The sequence below is a fragment of the Solanum dulcamara genome, chromosome 6 (genome assembly GCF_947179165.1).
Source record: "Solanum dulcamara chromosome 6, daSolDulc1.2, whole genome shotgun sequence".
Lineage (NCBI taxonomy): Eukaryota > Viridiplantae > Streptophyta > Magnoliopsida > Solanales > Solanaceae > Solanum > Solanum dulcamara.
Window position 1 is genome coordinate 1,755,827 of NC_077242.1, and position 21,195 is coordinate 1,777,021.

The following is a 21,195-nucleotide window of genomic DNA, read 5'->3' on the forward strand; positions in this document are numbered from 1 at the left end:
AGTTTATTTAGGATAAAATAATTAATCAGGGAAATCGTGTTTTGTACACAGTAAAAGAGCGCGTGAGTGTGAGAAACATTCTGCAATTGTTGAAATTAGTCGTCGGCGAAACCTTCCGTTAAAAATATTCCGTCAGTGCTTCCGTCAAATTCAACCCTATTAATACTCCATTCAAAATTACTTAATCAAAGGGTCAGCTCTCCCTGTTAAAATTCAACTTCTTTCCCCTTTATAAATATAAATAAAAACAAGCAATTTCACATTTTGTTGCTCAATTATTCTTTCTATATCTCAAGATATTAAATAATAGGGTTAGCTGATTTTGAAGAATTTCGAGTTTGCGTTTCCCCTTCTCCCTAAATTTTACCAGGTATTCTTCATTCTCAATTTCCTCCTTTCATTTTTCCAACACAAACACCAGAAATTCAAGTGTTTGTTTTCTTAATTACGAGGTGGAGAATCGAACTTATCTGAAAGTTCCATTAGTCAACCAACTTAGTTATTAAAATAACATTCACGTATGAGGTTTCGCTGAATCGAGACTGAATTTGACATGAATATTGTAGTTAGAGGCGGAATCAGGATTTAAAACTCATGAATTCGAGATTTTAGTTGTTTTTTTAAAAGAAAAGTTATTTGATTTCAAACTAAATACTTTGTACATATTTAACGGATTTCTTAAAGAAAGTTACTATTTGAACTATTAACTAAAGCTATTAGATTCGGCCAAACCCCGTGTTACGCACTAGCTTCACCACTGATCGTAGCTTAGTAAGGTTTCCCTGCTAAAACGTTTCTTTTTTAGTTTTATTATATTTCAAAGTCATAAATGAAAATTTTCAGTTACTTTAGAGTATGAGCTACTTCCTCCAAATTGACATAGTGAGTTATAAGATTTTTGAAACTTAATGAATTTAAACATGTTGAAATGTTTGTGTAGCTATAAAGATTTATTATTAGAGGTAAATGCAAAGTTGAAGTTAAATTATTTATAAAATTAAGAAAAAAAGTGTCAATTTCTGGAATTGAGTAACAAGGAAATAGTCTCCTTCTTTTTTGAACGGAGGGAGTATTAGTTTTGACACAACTTTTGAAGTTTTTTTTTTTATATATAATTATTATTATAACGGTGGTGTCCAAGGCAGCATACTTTTTAGGTTCTTTGGGAGGAGAGTGGAGATGGAGGTTATGGTAGGGTAGAAAGTGTATATTGTATCTAATTATTTATGTCTTCAAGGGGTGTAGATGTCTCACTTGTCGGATTATACTCAGTATGTTGGAGTGTATCTGTTATGTTTTGAAAATCCTAAGGATCATGGTTGTGAACTTGTGATTTCAATCTATTTGTCGCTACACATAAAAAGGTTCTCATATTGCAATCTCATTTACTGAAAGTGTTACATACTGTTGTTAATATCACATGATAGAATATCATATTTTGCCTTATAAAATTGTGCAACATGATGTTCTCTGTGTGCTTGAATTTGTATTTTCTGCTTCTCTAATTCGTTATAAAACCCTGTTTTTCGATCAACGAGGGCTGGCAAACTGATATATGCTTGTTTGTATCTTTTGCAGGTTGATATTTTAACAGATACTAACTGTTAAAGTGTGCGTACTGGGAACGATTTGTGCTTAGAGAAGCTAATGATAGCCATATAGTATGGAATCACACCAGCTGTATGGATATGGTGTGACTGATGCGAATTTGTCATATTCTTACTCTAAGACTACTACTCCTTCGATACCTAATAGGCTGTTGGGAACATTGAAATTTGATTCGGGAAATTCTCCAAATTCTCCATTTGTAAACTATTTTGATCCTGGTACCCCTACCACTTTAAGTGATAGCCTGGAGCAGCACAGCTCTACTGAAAATATTTCAGGGACTAGTCCTTCCAATAATTCCTTGCGGGATTTTAATCATTATTTCTGTAGGCCTAGCCCCTCTTCAGATAAGCATATGCTGACCCTTCTCTGCGCAGTATCCAACTAAATTCACCAGGTTTCTATGGTGTAGCCTTCCCAGTAACATGACCTGTGGAAACAAAAGAAGCAGGAAGTCAATTTAGTTTTAAAAAAAAACATTTACATCATACAATGTAGTTCAGCTATTACAGCATACATACGGTTTAGCACAAAATACGAATAAAAGGATGAGGCTCAGAGGATATCTTGATGAAAAGTTTTGTTAGCTTACTAATGCTAGGATTTGCCTCAACTTTTTTTAGTGTGCTGTGAAATTTGGAGAAAGCATTGTTCATGTTTGGAGGGTACATCAATTTTCCTGTCCCCTCTTGCTTATGATCAGTTGCAAGCACAGAAGCACTTCACCAGCTACTGAATCAAAATATGAGGGAAGTGGAAGTAAATATACCCTTCTCTTTTTATCTGAAAACCAGATGTTTATTAAAGATCACTTGGGCTTGTACCACTGCCATGTTGTCTAAGTGATATCTCATGATTTAAGGTAAACATTTTACGAGGTACAAAAAGTAAGTAAATTTATTATGCATTTTCCACAACTACACCATATTTTATCAACTGGTTATTTGGTGAACTGGCCTTTCCATGTGTTCATGTCAAAATTTACAAAATGTTTGAACAAGTTGACTTGTCAAACACACGGGATATCGTCCTGAAAAGAATTCTTCTGTAATGTTTAGAGTACCTCTGTTTGGAATTCTTTCTCCCCTTGTTTAGAATCAGTTGCAAGCACTTTGACAGCAACCGTCTTACCAGTAGACATCTGAGCTTTATAAACAGGACCATAGGCCCCTTGACCAATCAATGTGGTGAAGTTGTAGGTTGCTCTCTGCAAATCCCTGCCCATGAGTAGTGTATGATCATCGTCTTAATTAAGAATCGAAAGCATTACAGCATGTAGTCATGGCCCTAAGATGCAAGGTCTATTTATTGAAGACTGCAATTTTTATGTTAACTAGTACGAACGGAATTGCAAAGTCATGAATCAAATACATTAATAGGATATTGCCATGAGACAGAAATGCAAAGTCTTGCTACTGGATAATGTTCCTACTTTTGCACGAGATCCAAACAGTACAATGTTCGGAATTCTGAAATGGGAAAATCTAAAAGTAGCCTGACAGTGGATGGACGACCTTTGAAGTTGTATGGTCTAAGACAGTTTCTGTGATAGAGAGAATAAAAAAGAATGGCTCATTTCTGCTTTGGCAAGTTCTGTAGGGACAAGTGCTACTATAAAAGTGACAGTTTTGGATTTCGTAGGATCCTTCTATTTTATTCTACTTCCGGTGATCGAAACAACTATAATAGTATAAATACTGATTTTAAACAACCTCTCCAGTGATAAAATAATAGTCTTAGCAAAACTGCTCAAGTTCAATATCCCTTTCACAAACAATAAGAGTGCAGTAGATTGGAGACCATACTAAGGAGTTGCAATACTCTTTCCATTTTGTCAAAGATACATACTTGTAGGAGTACTCGAGTATACCGGATGCAGAAACCACATTCGACTTCCTGACGTTCCCCAACCACAATGACATGCCATTCTGGATAGACTTTGGTGATTCAGTACCCATTGAGGAGTCTGATAACACTGTACATGTATCAACACCATTTACACGAATAGGAACGGTGGCAGCTCTCCTAGAACTGCTATTCCCTATCTGAGGACGTCTCCTATGGTACCTCCTAAAGCAGAAAAATGCAGCTATAGCTAAAAGCACTCCTATCACCACTCCGATTGAGATGCCTATGATTAATCCAGATGACTCCTTCTCCATCTCTTCCGTGTTCCTCGATTCTCAGCTACCTATTCATTGATCCCATCGAGAAATAACTGTAAGAAATTAAAAATAGTTAAATCCTGCACTTGGTGGCTCAAGCATCAAAAGTCAAGGAGAAAAAAAAAACGCTAATACAACATTTTCCAACAATCCCAAACTAGTTGAGATCAACCATATGAATCCTCTATATCAATTTAGCTCCATTCGGACTAATTTCATCCCAATACAAGAGTCAAGAAAAATAATAAAACAAAATTTTAATCAAAATAATCTCCATTTTCGAGATGAAAACAAAAACATGCCTTGAGAGATTAAGCTTGCTTGCTAATTAAAAGTAATATATGAAACCATAATTGCAAAAGATAATCCAGCTCAAAGCTTAAAAAATTTCGAACATGCCTCCCGCTAATTCTCCAACCGAAGCAATAAACTGCAATACAATACGTATTTATCAGTTTTCACAAATCTATTTTCCAAACAGAGCACCGTATAAGAAGAAGTTCGAAAATCCAGATTTGGTCAAAACACGCCGGAAAACTTGACAGTTTCAAATTCAACAAAAAGATGATGAAAAAAAATCACTAAAACTTACGACTAAGCTTATTCCACCAGCAGCCAAAAGGAAAAATCTACGAATACATGTTCCAAACAACAAATCAAATGAAAACACACATCATGATTCGTACAAAAGCCAAATTTCATAAAGTAGACTAGTACAGATTAAAAACTAGTGAGAAAAAGTAAAAAAAGGATACTCAGAAAGAGCAATTTTTCAGGCGAAAAACTGTAAAGTGCATATTCATTCCTCCATTGTTGTACCTTGAGTGAAGCAGTTAACAAAGCGTGATGAAGAAGGATCTAGCCACGTTGAGAAGCAACAAAAAAGGAAGGAATCTGGTTAAGACCGTGTTTGGAATTTGCCGATAGAGAGAAAAATGAAAATTCAGGAAAATTCAATTGCAAGAGGCAAGAGAGCAGAGTGTTGTTTCTGGCAACTGGACTTGTTCTGACATTTTTTTTACGTTGACAGACTTTAAAACGCGCGTGACAGATGATGATTATTATTTTACATTCCCATAATGCCCTTTTAGTTTATATAATACTCCTTCTATTTGTGAGGCAATGCACATATATTAAGAAAAATAGATAATTTGAATCATATTTTTTACTATTTTTTTTTGTAAAATTATAAATAGAACTTTGGAAATAGTGTAATCTATCTCTTAGAAAATATAAAACTTCAATAAATAAAAGAATAAATATGAAAAAAAATTTAAATATTCATCTTTAAACAATTCAATTATTTTGAAATTAACATGTATTTTTCTTCTTGGGGTGAATTAAATATAGAATTAATGATGGTCTAAGCTACTTTTGGGACCCTTAAATAAATGTGAATTATTTTTCTTGTGTTACTAGGAAAAAGAAATTGAGAGAGAGAGAGACAAACTTTTCTCTTTTTTAATTTGTATACTAAATTTATTGATGGGATTAATCTGAATCATATCGTATACAATTTACTAAGAAAAAGTATTTTTCTTTTTTCATTTTATAAAAAGTTTTAATTGACAAATTTTTCATAACCTTTGATTTTGATGATTTATCATGATAAGGTTTTAACCTTTGAATTGAGAGATACATTTTGGGCAGAAGTTAGATGTCTAATACTTAAGAAATAACCTTCAAAATATCCACACCAAAAGATACTATATAAAGGTTGTTTATGTAACTTTACTACTATTTTCTAACTAACTATGTATAGAGTAATTGATCTGTGGATAATATGCTCGATAAAAATCAAATTTATCGAAGTTTGAATTTATTTTATCTTTGAATCATTTTTACACCTTTATGTCCTTTTTTTTCTTCGTTTGGAATTCATTAGTACACTCCTTGCTATTTTTTGTTATTTTCTTGGTTAAAAACTGTGTAATTACTACTATCATTGTTACATGATAAAGTGAATCCACGTTTACCATTATTTGGGTTTAATCCAGCTAAGCATGCAACTCCTTTTAACTTTTACAAGTACATAACCTCCCTTTATTGAATAATGCTTATCCAATTTTTGTCTCAAGATTTTACTCCATCAAATGACACAGAGATTACCAAGGTAAAAATTATAATCAAATCAATATATACATATAATATGTGCGTGCTTATAAATTTATTTTACTTAATTATGATTAGTTAGTTTATATACATTTTTAACTAGCTCGTTACTTTATTAAACTATGATAAATTAATATGATTAGATATTACATTATATATTTTTTACTGATTACCAATTAGTAACAGTAATAACGGATAGTTTTATCTACATTTTATTTTATTTCATAAGACATTGTTGCAACTTATTTTGAAGTTCAAAAAGATTGACATTACATCTTATGGCCCCAGTTGAATAAACAAAATAGAAAAGCTAAATTGAAAATTAAAGGACATAGAGCTAGCGCTAATGGAATTCAAAAAATATTTATGTATATATATGAATTAGAGAAATTCAAAATGATGTTTGATTATTTTATTTTATTTTTGTTCTTTTCTATTCTTTCCACTTTTTTTCAAACTGAAATAATGCTGGTGGCAATGGTTCGTATTATGTTATTTTTCTTTCTATCATATGTTGATTTTGTCATATAATTTATTTTCTAGATAAATATTTCTTATAATAAAGTCATTTTTTATTGTTAGATATCAGAAAATGTACTTTTTTTGGTTCTTCAAAAGAAACAGTTCGAGAAGGTTTTCGCACAATTATTTTTTATTAAAAAGAGAAAGAAAAAAAATGGACTATCCTCACTTGCGAGAGAAAAAGTACTATTCATTATGATAATCTTAAGAGAAAAAGTATTATTCATTATGATCATCTTAATTAACTCTTAACTTCAGGTTACTAATTAGCTCAAACTTAAATATTATTAATTAAATTCAGCATTAAATGTATCATATATACTAGCATACATGGACAAAATTAGAATTTGAAACCTATGTGTTTGAGATTTTAGTTCTTTTAAATTACTAAATTCTAAGTTTAATTATTTGTACATATTTAACAATTTTTAAAGACAATATTAGACTTAATCAAAACTAAGGTATAGTACCCGTAACCTCAACTCCGTTCTTGGCTTCATAAAAATATCTCCAAACTTTCTAATATTATTATTAAACTTTAATGTATATCTATTCTGGCCGGAAATGACTTCCGTTTACCAAATTTACTATGAATAATCTTGTCTATTTTTTTTTTGGTAAAGTAAACCTTACTAACAAAATTACATTAAGTCATATCAACCCTCACCAACCCATTTATCTAAATTATCAAACATCATACCATAAGTCCCCCTTAAAATATCTGTAAATAATTAGTACATAAGTTCAAAATATGAAGTATCAAAGCCGTACTAATAAAGTACAAAATTAATCTACCAATCAACATGAACCGACAAGGTTTAATTCTAATTAATCTGGTAAAAGTTCGTGTATGTTATGGTTGTATTTCATGCTGCACATTAATAACCATAAAGGGCAACTCAGCTATTCATTTTAGATATCGGTGACAAATGGACGATTTGAATTGAATTTGGACAAACTGAAAGTGAATAGACTCATTTTTTACCCATATTATAAATGGTAAATTCAATACGGTTGGATTAGATCGATAAGTCATTTTGGTTGAAATTTTCACTTTTAGATGTAGTACTATCTCAAAACTGTATTAATGTCGAAGCCAAGAATTATACTATAAAATTCAAAAATATAAAAAAGTGAATTCATGAAGAAATATCAATTGATTCCACTTGTACAAGAACAACTAGAGCACCGATCCTGCATACCTTTTGACTATTTTAACTTACAAGCCCTTTGATATTTATTATAAGCTGATTTGACTAAAGTATGAATGCTTAATTAGTCAGAATCTTTAGGAGGCCGAAGGTTGATTAATAATATAGCCATTTAATGGTACTATTAGAGAGTGATAAGTGTTTGGTCGGACTTATTAGGACTCTTAATCTGCATTGCCAATGAATTAGTACTATATTCCTTTTTTTTTTAAAAAGTTTGGAAATGATATACGAAAAATAAATAAATAAAGTGTAGATATAGACGGTTTATGAGTTTTGGAAGAAATAGCAATGGCAGTAATCAACTGTCAACCTAACCCAACCAAGTTGAATTTGATATATAAAAGTTGAAACACACTAATTTCAAACACTGACAAGATATGACATCCATTCCCAGCTCCCACGTTGAACCATGTTTGAGTACGACTTCCATATATGTAATATAAAATTAAATAACTTATGTAATTTTACAAATGAGTCTGAGAAGGATAAGATGTATGCAATCTTGTTTTTAAGTTTATAGGATAGTGATTTTGTTTTCGATTGATCTTCAAATTCTTCTTTTTTATTTGAATTTAAGATCAACAATGTGAACAAGCTTACATAGATAGAGTTATATGATAGCTTCATTTTATTATTCTAGTTTTTCTAGCTATATACGTCATATGTGTGTTTACTGATTGATTTTTTTTCTAATTCTAATTGTCTAAACTAAGAAGTTGACTAGGAGATTAGTTTTAACCTAGAAAAAAAGAAATTCAAAAATGACCTAGAAATTATATATATATTTCCAATTATACGTTTTAAGCGATATGAATCTATTTGAGTGAACACAAAGTTTAAAAATAAACAAAGATTTTAATTTGGAATTTGTGTTCTTAAATAACATGTCATCATACTATTTGTGTGATTATAAGACTTTTGAAACTTGTGATTTTAAAAATGTAATGTCAAAATATTCGATACGTAACTAATGGGTGATTATTAATTGATTCGTTCGTTTTGTAATTGTACAAAACAAAATTTCCTTTGTGAATAATATATGTATATGATCGTGTCTTTTCATGATCTCCGATAGTCTTTTATAACATATTGTGTAGATGTGTGAACATAATGCATGTGGATATATTGGAACTTTTTGTTTACCCTTTAATTTTAACATTAATAATTTTGAGTAGAGAAGAAAACGTGGTTGATGATAATAAAGATCTCTTTGGATCTAAAGACGTGCAGGAAAGTCACATCACATACATACTCCCATTCCTCAAGATTCACGAATTCAACATCTACCTCTAAAAATGTCCAACTACAATATCTTAGTTCTGTCTATTTTAATTTGTTTGTATTGTTTTAACTTAACATCTAGTTTAAGAAAAAAAAAATTATAAAATCTTATGATATTAAATTAAACATATGTCAGATATAACATATGTCAAATATATCAAAATATTTCTTAGTCTTGTGGTTTTAAATATGTCACGTGAAAATTTGAAATTAAGAATTGTCGAAAAGGAAGAAGCTATTCTTTTTAAAAAAGAATTAAAAAAAATAGAATAGATAAATTGAAACAAAAAGTGTATAAGTGGACGTTTAACCATGTTTCATTGTTAAATTAGAAAAGAAGTAATTTTTATGCTTAAAGTGGAAAAAAATACTTGAAAATTAATTATGTTTAGCCATAATACAAGTTAAAGTTGTTTTTGACTTTTGTGAGTAATTTAGAGTGAAAATACTTTTGTGTTATTTCTCAAATACTTGAAAAATCTGAGATTCAACTTCAAGTTGAATGCCCAAATATGTTTTCCAAAATTCAATTCGGAAAAAAGAAAATAATTTTTTTTCATAGTCAAACACTTTCTAAATAAATAAAAAAAATGAAAAGGGAGGGTAGATTGGTAACTTCAAGCTAAATAGAGAGGTGGGGGTATAAACGTCAACTAGGTAAGGAAAATTAGGTCATTAATGGTTACAGAAAAGAATGCTAATAAAACAGCAGAATGTTTTTGACGGGATATGTTCCTCTATCATATAAATAAATATAATAATATTGATATGTTAAAGCAACAAAAGCAAAATAAAGCAACAAAAGCAGAAAATATAATTTTAAAAAAAGGGGAATTAGGGAAATGTCATGACTCATGACTGTTTGGTAAAGAAGGGACCAAAATGAGAGCCAACGCCCAAAATTCCGCCGCATACCCTTAAAAGCCGTAACGCGGATTCTTGCGTACCATTTATTAATATACGTATGAAAAATAATTTTTAACTTATATATGTTATATAATTTTTTTTGATATGTAACGATGAAAGATGTTTGATTGGTTGTCCTTCACTATATATATGACTACTCCACTAATTGACCTGGAGATATATGAAATGAAGGGAGTAATTCATTTTACTCGGAGTGATAATCCGCTAAGGGGGATGGAAAATAAAATTTATGTTTCTCGGTTTAAGTTGTTTATTTGAAATTAATTAAGTTAATTTACTAAGCGTGCAAATCGAATTAAATTGAACACGTTAGTTTTATTAGTTTTAGTTATAACGGTTGTTCTGATTTTATTTTGCTTTAATAGTTCCATCATTGGATAATGGATATGGGTTTGAATTATAATTTTTTTCTTTATACTATCAAATTATCATAATTTTGTGATCCAAGAAACATGTTATCAACACATGCAAACACGTGCAATTTTTCTCTCTTTTGGAGGTATTAGAAATTGATTAAATTTGGATTTGCGCATTGTGAGCTCATTTCTAGGAACGACACTTTAAATTTATAATATTTTTTTTTCATTCCTAGAGATTCAAACTCAAGACATGTAGAACCTAACGGAATCTCAACCATTCCACATTAATCAAGGAATTTCACGACTCTATTTTCTCTTTTTCTTCCTTACTGTTTTTCTTTTCTAATGATATAATGTTTCTACTTCCCCTCCATAGATCTCCATTTTCCCTCTTCCTAAGTATTAGAGAGAAATTTTCGTCGAATTTTTGCAGATTTAAATTATATATATACGTGTGTATGCTGATAATATATAAATATTGTTGCGATTTTCTCTTGCAGGTTACCGATCATCTTTAATTTCTAGGTTAGCTACACGGACACACAACAGATAACTAATATTTGAATCATTTGGTTTTGTGAAAAATCATTCCATTTAAGAGTTAAAATTTTTTGAACTTAATTTTTTATAATATACTTTCTAATGGAGACGCAGTACTATCTATCTTGGTCTATCTGTTTAATAATGAAATTAATATTTGGGCCTGCTCTATTGATTATAGCTTCTGGGCTCAAATTAGGCCTTTATAGTTTGAACACCCAGTAAGCTTTATGTTGGGTCTGAAAACTCTTGGGCCCAACTTATTTGTGGAGATTAATCAGCCTTAAGCCCAAATGACCAGTACAACACGTCCAAATTTTAAGTAAATTTTACCTAAATTTCGTAGTGATGCTTCCCAATTACATTATGTCCCTACTCTTTTATAAATTACCCAAAATCCCTTCTTTTTGGTTACTTCCGAATACATCACGTACGTCCTGATATGTGATGTATCCGACCGATACATCACGTACATTGATGTATCAGAGAATATGAGAGAGTAGAGATTTTTGTAATTTTTTCAAATGATAGGGAATTTTAAACAATATGATAAAATAAGTTGTGTATTTATGTAATCTTTCCAAATTTGAATGGGTTGGGCAATATATATTTACTAGTTGAGTTATGTCCAAAGTGACCCATTAGAAAATAACAGCCCACATTGACCTGTATAAATGCCCATCCTTTAGAAAACTAAATATCATTTCGAAACATTGAATTGTATCATTTTGAGAAATCGAAAAAATAAAATCAAATTGTTTTATTGATTAAACTAATAGATTGGTTGATAATATTTATTGATATCTTAATAAAAAATGGGTCAAGTTTAGTGAGTTGAGCTATGATCCATTGTTTAATCTATTTCGACCCATCCATTTTAGCCCAATTAAAATTTAGGTGAATCAATAACCCACTCATTCGATAATTTAACCCATCTTGACCTGACACATTTTCGTTCAATCCGTCCAATTGTCACCTTTAGTGGAAATAATAAAACCCATCGTGGTAATTGCTTAAATTTGGAGAATACTCTTTTCCTTGAATCATATTGTTGATATTACCCAAGAAACTGGTTAATTCCATTCCACCTTCACATAATTTTATTTACACCTTGAGAGTGTGAGTGTGAGTGTGTGTATATATATATGCAATGGTAAAGGCCACAAAAAAAAAATACTTGTACGGTATTGTTTCAAGTTTAAGAATATTACACAAATTCCAATTTTAATAGTTAAAATAGGTAAAATTAAATTATGAATTCACCTTTGCATTCGATCGAGGGGTGGTGATAGGATTTTTTTAGAAATAAAGTTATGTTTAATATCGCAAAAATAAGAGTTTCATCATTTGTTAAAGATAACTTTTTTCCCTTCACTTTAAATAAAGAGATTGTGCTTTATTGAGCTTGTAAAGAACTACTAAAGAGATTGGACTCGCCCTCATGTAAGAAGTATTGATTGATATATCTAATTCAATAAAATTATTATCACTTGTTTTCGATTTTATATTTTACATCGTTATATTGTAGTTGTTATAACTCCACCTATATATACAGGATTTTAGGTACTTAAAATTTTTAACTTTTGACATATAAAATATAAATCTAGAAAAAAGTCTAAACATATTCTTTATCCATCTTTTGGTCTAAAAACAACCTTTTACTCTTTTGTTTGGTCTAATAATACTCTTCTGTTCACCTTTTTAGCTCACTCTTTTACGCTTAAAACTAACAACCCTCTCTTTATTTTGTATTTTTTCTAAATATTTATTATGTATCATTTTTTTATTGGATCAAACAAAACCCTAACTTTACTAGACTTTCCGTATCCGTATATAATAAGTTGGGCTCTATCCTTCCCGCCCACCTCAAACATATCTAGAGGGAAGAATCCGAGGGTAGCCTGATGATTCAAGGACAGGGACACTTTCAATAGGGTATGGTTCTTTTTTATCACCCGGATGACGCACACTGCTTTAAGTAAAGCACAGTGAATAATGTGCCAAACCACCTAACCAGTTGAACCGTTCTCTTATAGAACTGATAAGCCGTAAAAGAATGTTTCTTGCTTTCATTACTCATAGTTAAAAAAAAATTAATGATATTTTTTTCCATAATAAACTTCTAAAAGTATGTTTGAATGGACTTATGCAAATAAACTACTCTTAAGAATTTAAATGTAGGTGGGAACATAAAATTAGTGGGGTCTAAGGGGTACTATAATATCTTAGAGGGACCATAATGATGCAAAGTGAGAACATATGCTGCTAATTATAGCTACCGTCTTTTGTTACCCACGTGTTCTATGTGTTTTTCCCCCCTAATTAGTACCATATATTAAGTCTAAGAATATTTTTTTTAAAAAAAAACATGTATCTTTGTCTGGTTCATAATGTATATTAATTATTATTACATGGTCCTAAATCAAAATAATAATACAAATATGTCATTCCTCAAGCCACCATTATAACAGTACCATATTGTATTACCATGTAATCTTTGGCTTCAAAGGCATGACCTTAGTTAGGTAAATATTCAACATGAACTCTTTTTTGCCTTTTTATTCTAAGCTTATGTGCTATGGATAAAGTTTATGACGGATACAAAATAATAGATAAGGTGATCAAGAGAAATGCTAATATCTCATAGCCAAAAGGGTTGTCGCCTGGTTGGTGGTAAGTACCTTCTACTTTTGAGATCTTAAATTTGAATTATTAAAAAAGCAAAAAAGATGAAAGCTTTAGAGAGATTAGTTTAAAAATTATATTATGTATATAAGGTAAATGTGAGTTTCATTTGCAACTTGCATATCATAATTGTTAAATCTCTTTGTCATAAGAGTGTTTTTTTTTAGAGACTCCTTATTTGAATTCTTAACTCCACCACTGATCATAATTTGAAATCAAACTTATAACGATAATATGATAAACAAAGAACTTTATTTTTCTGTTAATGAGACGATAAATTATTTACGTACATATAAAATTCATCAGTACATAATTTGATTTTTTAATGAAGGGGATTCAATTAATGATCATTGAATACGTAACTCCGACACGTGATGACATGAAAATTCATGATTTATTTTATAATTTTTTTATTAATTTGCACGTGTAAAATTACGAACCTAGATCACTTTCAGTATTCCAAAGTCTTGATTGAAAAAATTGTAATTTATGATGACTTTTGGAGCTTCATTTTCTCTGAAAGGTGAGAGAGTTTTAATAATGGCTCATTCTTGATCAAGAGCCCGATGTCATATATTTATACAAAGATATAAGAATCCTAGATGTACATGATAAAGTCTACGAGTCCTATTTATACATCAATATAATGGACAATCCTAAGAGTCTTAATCTGATCAATATAAGAGTCCTAATACGCCCCTTCAATCTGGACGAGATATAGTGACGGACAGATTGTCACGTGAAAAACAAAATTGAGAGGAGGACAAGCCTTTCGTAAAAATGTCAGCAACTTGTAATCGCGTCGGGATATATTTAACAACAAGATTTCCTTTAGATACTTTGTTACGAACATAATGAAAATCAACATCAATATGCTTGGAGCGATCATGGAACACCGAATTTCGACATATATATGTATAACTGACATTGTCACAAAATACACGAACCGGTTGACGAAGATAAATTCCAAGCTCACAGAGAAGATGACAAATCCAAGTAGTCTCAACAACTGTGTAAGAAATTGCTCTGTATTCGACCTCTGTGGAAGACTTAGAAACAGTTGGTTGCTTCTTTGCACGCCAAGAAATGAGGTTTGAGCCCAGGAATACTGCATAGTACATCGTAGATCTTCGAGTATCCGAACAACCAGCCCAATCGACATCAGAATAGACAATGATAATAGAATTGGATGAAGAGCACGCAGAAATAAATCATTTGTGAGTGTATCCTGCAAATATCTAAAAATACGCTTGACACAGTGCATGTGAGTAGTTCGGGGAGCATTCATAAATTGAGAGACAATATTTACTGCATAGGCAATATCAGAACGAGTCATTGTCAAATATTGAAGTGAACCAACCATGCTCCGATACTCACTTGGGTCCGAAAGTAAGTTACCATCCTCAAGAGATATACATGTGCAAGATGCAATAGGAATACGAACAGGCTTGCATGTATGCATATGAAACTTAAGAAGTAGATGAACAATGTATTTTTGTTGAGACAAACGAAGACCATGTGAGGTGCTGACAACATGAACACCAAGAAAATAATGAAGTTCACCTAGATCTTTCATTGCAAACTGATGAGAAAGTCGATCTATGAATTGAGCAAGAAGATGTGAATGACTATCAGTGAGAATAATATCATCAACATACAACAATAGGATAAGAATACCTAAAGAAGAACGATGAATAAACATAGACGGGTCTGTTTTACTACAAATAAAACCTTGGGTTAGAAGAAATGTACTAAAGCGATGAAACCAAGAACGTGGTGCTTGCTTTAGACCATAAATGGCGTTAGTTTATTTGCAAACATGATGTGGATAATCTGGATGAGTAAAACCAAGAGGTTGTTTCATGAAGATTTTCTCATTAAGAACACTATGAAGAAAAACATTTTTGACATCAAGTTGTCGAATTGACCAAGAAAAAGAAACAGCAAGAGAAAGAGCAAGACGTACCGTAGTTGGCCGAACAACAGGACTAAAAGTCTCATGATAATCAATACCGATTGTTGGTAAAAACCTTGTTCTACAAGGCAGGCTTTATAATGCTTAATGGACCCATCTAAGTTATATTTGATACGATACATCCATTTATAACCAACCAAGTTCATATTATCGTTATAAGGAACAAACAGCCAAGTTTTGTTTTCTAAAAGTGCATTGAATTCATCAGCCATTGCTTGCTGCCATTTTGAATTTTTGACAGCTTGAGAGAAACAAGATGGTTCAACTTCATGAATCGTATTTAAGGAAAACAACTAAAGAGGCTTAGTGATTCTATATTTCAAACGAGTTTGCATTAGATGATTGGAAAGAGAGGGGGATGTGGGCAGATCGTTAATTAAAGGTAACATACTAGTCGAGGGGGACAAAATATGAGGAACACTAGTTGATGAAATAGGAGGATTGGAAGAAGTGGGAGGAACACTAGAATTTGATTCACTAGAAGGATTGTCGGATATAGATGAGACAATCGGAGAGGAAGAAGTTATATAACTTGGAGATGAAGATGTGATAGTAGGGATAGAATATAAAGGTGACATGACAACGAGCGGGTTGGAAGAAGCAGAAAAAGAGATGGACGCAGCAGTTGAGTTAACAAGCTCTGACTATGAAAGTCTTAGTTCATGAAAGAGCGTGTGTCAGCTAATATAAACACGACTAGTTTTAGGATATAGACAACGATACCTTTTACAATTCGGAGCATATCCTAAAAATACACATTGATTAGAACGCGGGGCAAGCTTAGTAGAAACACGAGCAGATATATTCGGAAAACACTCACATCCGAATACTTTGAGAAATGAATAATTTGGAGGTTTCCCAAATAGCTTTTCAGAGGGAGAAATTTCATTAAAAATAGGAGTGGGTAGCCTATTAATAGTGTAAACAGCATAAAAAGCAGCATCAACCCAAAATTGAGAAGGAAGTTTTGACTCGTGAGAATAGTTCGTACAATTTCAATTGTGTGTTTGTGTTTTCCTTCAGCAACCCCATTCTATTAAGGAGTGTCCGAAAATGATTTGTGAAAGGAAATGCATGAGGTAGAAAAGTGAAAAAGCATGAATTTATTATCAAATTCTCCTCCCCCGTCACTTTGAAAGATTTTGATATTACTATTAAAAAGATTTTCAATCAATTTTTGATAAGTACAGAAGTGTGTGAAGACCTTATACTTATTTTTCATAGGATAAAGCCAAGTAAAATGAGAAAAATCATCCACAAATATGACATAATATTGAAAGCCTAAATTAGATAATATAGGCAATTGCCAGACATCAGAGTGAATAATTTCTAAAGGTGAGGAACTGCAATGATCAACTAAATTGAAAGACAAACGTTGAGATTTTCCAAGATGACAAGAGACACGACTATTGCTAAAAGAATTGAGCAAACTAATTAAATTATTTTTCCTAAGACTATCAAGGACACAAGCACCACGATGGCCAAGTCAACGGTGCCATATATCTCCTGGTTGACGCAAAGCAACAAATGGATGAGGAAAAGAATGCGTAGATGAAGAGGACACAAGATAAACGTCGCCTTTACTGGAAGCCTGGAGAAGAGGTTGGCCCGTGACTTTGTACTTAACAGAAGCAGAAAAAGAGTCAAACATTACGGAACAATTAAAATTAAATTATGACTAAGATTAGGTACATGAAAGGTGGAGTTTAAATGTAAAGGACGAAATGCTGCAGGTATTCGACAATATCCAATTTTATTAATATCAAGCAAAGCTCCATCTCCAACTAAAACACGATCACAACCATTGTAAGAGGATGTATGTAAAAAATTACCTTCGGATGGGGTCATATGAGCAGAGGCAGCCAAGTCAAGGTACCAGGTAGCATCATTTGTTTCACCAACCGACATTGTCGCAAAAAACTTAGGAAGATCACTAGCAACAAAAGCATGATTGAAACGATTTGAGCATTGCAATGCTTGGTGGCCAATAAAACTACAAATTTGACAAAGAAGAGTCGAGGGATGAGAACCTAAAACTCCAGAGGATGGAGAAGTTGTAATTGTGGACGGTGAGCCATAAGAGACATGAGAAGCACAATAAATACCTGTAGTGGTTTGTCTAGTAGAGCCGTTGCGAGGAAAGTTATTTGTCGTAGATCCTTGATGTTGTTGAAACCTGCTAGTTGAGCCACGACCTCGACCACCGTGGCCTCGACCTCTAGGAGAATAGGTACGACCCCTGCCGCGACCCCCTTGATATGAATGAATTGTACTTGAAAAATTTGAGTGTATATTCTGAGCAGCAAAAACATGTGAAAGAGATGGTGGATCAGGACCTTTAAAATGTTGCAAACGTTGCATGTAGTAACAACTTAGAACGAAGTTCCTCAAACGTCAATTGTCCAGAAAAATGAGTGATAATGCCAACTAATGTGTCATAGTCCTTTCCTAGGACAAGCAATACATCATCAATAAAGTCTTGATTTGAAACAGGTGAATTAATAGCTGCTAAGGAATGTGCGATTTATTTTGCATCTCTCAGATATTGATCAATAGATGTAGAGTCTGATTTACGCAGGGTGGTGAGTTATCGTTTTAAGTCAATTGATTTTTCTTGACTAGCATCCATGTAACGACGATGTAAAGACATCCAAATATCATGAGATGTGGGTAAAAAATGGACATCAACAAGAACCTCACGTGATAAGGTAGCAAAAATCCAAGATCTCACACTTTGATCTACTCGCATCCATGAGCGGTAGTTGGGATTAGGCTGCTGATTTCCAGAAGAATCACAAATAAATTGACTTGGAGGTGAAAACGAGCCATCAACAAATCCAAGTAAATCATGAGAAATCAAAAGAGAGGTAAACTGAGTTCTCCATGTCAAATAGTCTTCGACAGATTGAAGTTTGATGGTAACGAGATTCATAATATTTGGTGCAGCAAGAGACGCTGAAGAAGAAAAGGTAGAAGAAAGGATAGGATCAAAATTAGTAGAGCATGGAGGAACAAATGGTAAGCCAATAATATTTCCAAGAGACGTAGATAACGCCTAACCAGATAAGAAAGTCGGTATAGAGACCAAAGGAGATGGCACAGAAGGAAGAGAAAAGGAGGACGCCAAAGGAGTAGTGCTCACGGTAGAAATAATAGAACTGATATTTTGTGTAGAAATTGGAAGAGAACAAATTATTGAAGTAACAAGTTCCGAGGTAGAAAGAGATTAAGAAGCCATGACTGAACGAAAATAAGAAAAGAAACAAACAAATCGTGGGCTAAATTTGTACTTCTGATACCATGAGAGAGTTTTGATAATGGCTCATTATTCATCAAGAGCCCGATGTCATATTTTTATATAAAGATATAAAAATTCTAAATATACATGATAAAGTCTACGTAATTATACATCAATACAATGGACAATCCTAAAAGTCCTAATCTGATAAATATAAGGATCCTAATAAAAGGGTCATTCATAACTTTAATATTTGGATGGATAAGGACATCTAGACTCAAAAAGGTTAGACTAGAATTTTGTGGTGATAAATAATTCACAATTCCAATTTGTCCAACCCCACACGACTCGTATATAATTGATTCATATTCAATCTGCTCATTTAAAATAGAGATAAATATAAGTAAATTTAATTTAATTTAATGAACAATTCTTTTTTGACTCGTATGAAATGAGCTTTCCTTTTTCAACAATTGAATGAAATGATAATTAAATAGAAAAATCATTACTTTATTGAGTGCTTTTTAAAAATTAATTACTGATTTTAGCGATATTTTTTATTTATTACTATTTATAGCAATACATAGCAATACTATGATAAATCTACACTTATATTAAAAGTGAATTATGCATACAATATAAATATATTATAAGTATTTTAAAATATATATTATGTTTGTGTAGTAAGAAACTGACATAATGTATTATAAGTATATTAAAGTATGTGATAAATGTATTATCCATCTATAAAACTTGTATCATATATGTTTTATAAATAGTTCTCTGCAATATGTATTAAAAATGTATTATAAGTGTTCACTAAATTATTTTTTTATTGCTATAAATGATAAATATTTTCTTATATATTTATGTAAGTTTCCTATAATTAACTTGGAAAAAGCCTATAGGCTTGTAGCTATGACTATTAGGTTCCACTCCCACCTTAATATAACTCAAAAAGAAAAGCAAAAAATAAACGATTTTGAAAAAGATTCTACTAAAACGGAGATGTAAGGGATAGTTTGATAGCTAGTTTAGTGGTGAGTTGAATCAGGTGTGGAGCTTATCTTGTTCGAGGGGTGTCAAGCGATACTTTTTCATCAAAAAATTATATTATATATATAAGTCAAAATTTGATTTAATAAATATATATACACAATTGTTGACAATACTTCTTGACACAAGTTAAAGGTTTGATTTCAAATAAATAAACTTTGCATAAAATAATATACAAATTTCTATTATAACTAATCCATACATAACTCTGACCAACTACCAAACCCCTAAATGCATAGTATTTCGATATTGTACTATGAAAATTGAAAATACTCCAAAGTTCCCAAATTATTGAATAGTTATTCTAGAAATGTTTATTGGCCTAATAACATGTCACACAATACTTTAGGAATATTTTACACTATGATGCCTAGTTAATAAAAGGTTTTCCTTGTGAGAATCCATAAGAACATTATATTAGATCAACATTAGGAAGAATGATATGTATTTGGTCATAATTAGTAAAAATGCAGATAGAAGAAAAAGGGGGGAAGTTGCCTAACAATTAGATCATGTGTAGCTTTATACCATAAGAGAATCAGGTTTCTTTTTTTGTTTTCTCCTTTGGTATATTTGTTATTTATATTGAGATTTGATAAATTTATATTCACGCTAAAAAAGTTTATGTCAATGATAAAAACTTTTATATTAAAGACGATTTCATATTTTAAACTTAAACTCGATATTCGTTATCAAAAATACAAATTTTTTGATTAATAATAAAAAATATACTTACCATTCCATCAAATTAAATTTCATTTTCCCCCAAAAGGGTCTTATCTTGGATACGCATAACATAAAGGTTTTATGAGTCATCAAGACCTGTAATTACTATTTTTTAGATGCGGTATATGAAAAAAGCCCACCTCTAGCTCATAAATAACACATAAAATATAAATCGCACAAATCAAACATCGTGCAATCAACTCAATTAAGAAATATATGCAAATAATATCGAATTCAAAACTTTTCATTTTGAAGATTTCTTGCTCAATCTACACGAGCACGTCCATCATAGTGGCCGTCACAGAAAGTTAATCATTTCTTTTCATTATTTTAAAGAGGAATTCGAATCACCAATCCCATCATTTTATTCCTTTTTTTTTAGTGGAGATCATCATTCATTAACAAACATAAATTCACTACTTACTTAATTATTATTTCCTCCGTTATATTTCATGTGACATTGTTTAACTTGTAACATAATTTCATTTTTTTTTATTTTAAATTTTATAGTTTAAATTATTTTATAAAATATATATAAAAAATTAAAATTATATTATTTCTAATTATAATAAAATAATATTGATTTGAAATCGATAAAAAAATAAAAGATGCCACGTGAAATAAGGTAGAGGGAGTAGTGGATTAATCATCGTTTAATTATTGTACATCCAAATGCACTTTTAACTTATTTTAAACGTTAGAAGAAATCTTTGTTGTTGTTTTTTTCTTTTAGAGGAAATTAATGAAACTAGAATATTACTAGACACACTATTTCTATGTGACACAC

The 21,195-nt window shown here is 31.3% G+C and overlaps 2 protein-coding genes and 1 long non-coding RNA gene across 3 annotated transcripts; 1 reads left to right on the forward strand and 2 right to left on the reverse strand.

Moving 5' to 3' along the window:
- Positions 1 to 201: 201 nt before the first annotated feature.
- Positions 202 to 2,419, forward strand: LOC129892175 (uncharacterized). The gene is made up of 2 exons (XR_008767278.1): positions 202 to 370; positions 1,579 to 2,419. It is a non-coding gene; the product is annotated as an uncharacterized LOC129892175 (long non-coding RNA).
- On the reverse strand, positions 1,912 to 3,770 carry LOC129892173 (calcium/calmodulin-regulated receptor-like kinase 1). Its single transcript, XM_055967732.1, has 3 exons — positions 3,457 to 3,770; positions 2,672 to 2,825; positions 1,912 to 2,038 (listed from the first exon to the last, which is right to left on the reverse strand). The coding sequence occupies exons 1-3, from the start codon at positions 3,768 to 3,770 to the stop codon at positions 1,952 to 1,954; spliced, it is 555 nt and encodes a 184-aa protein (XP_055823707.1). The 3' UTR covers positions 1,912 to 1,951.
- A 10,192-nt stretch (positions 3,771 to 13,962) lies between these two features.
- LOC129892174 (uncharacterized) lies at positions 13,963 to 18,437 on the reverse strand. Its single transcript, XM_055967733.1, has 3 exons — positions 18,084 to 18,437; positions 17,494 to 17,683; positions 13,963 to 17,381 (listed from the first exon to the last, which is right to left on the reverse strand). The coding sequence occupies exons 1-3, from the start codon at positions 18,318 to 18,320 to the stop codon at positions 17,233 to 17,235; spliced, it is 576 nt and encodes a 191-aa protein (XP_055823708.1). The 5' UTR covers positions 18,321 to 18,437; the 3' UTR covers positions 13,963 to 17,232.
- Positions 18,438 to 21,195: the final 2,758 nt, after the last annotated feature.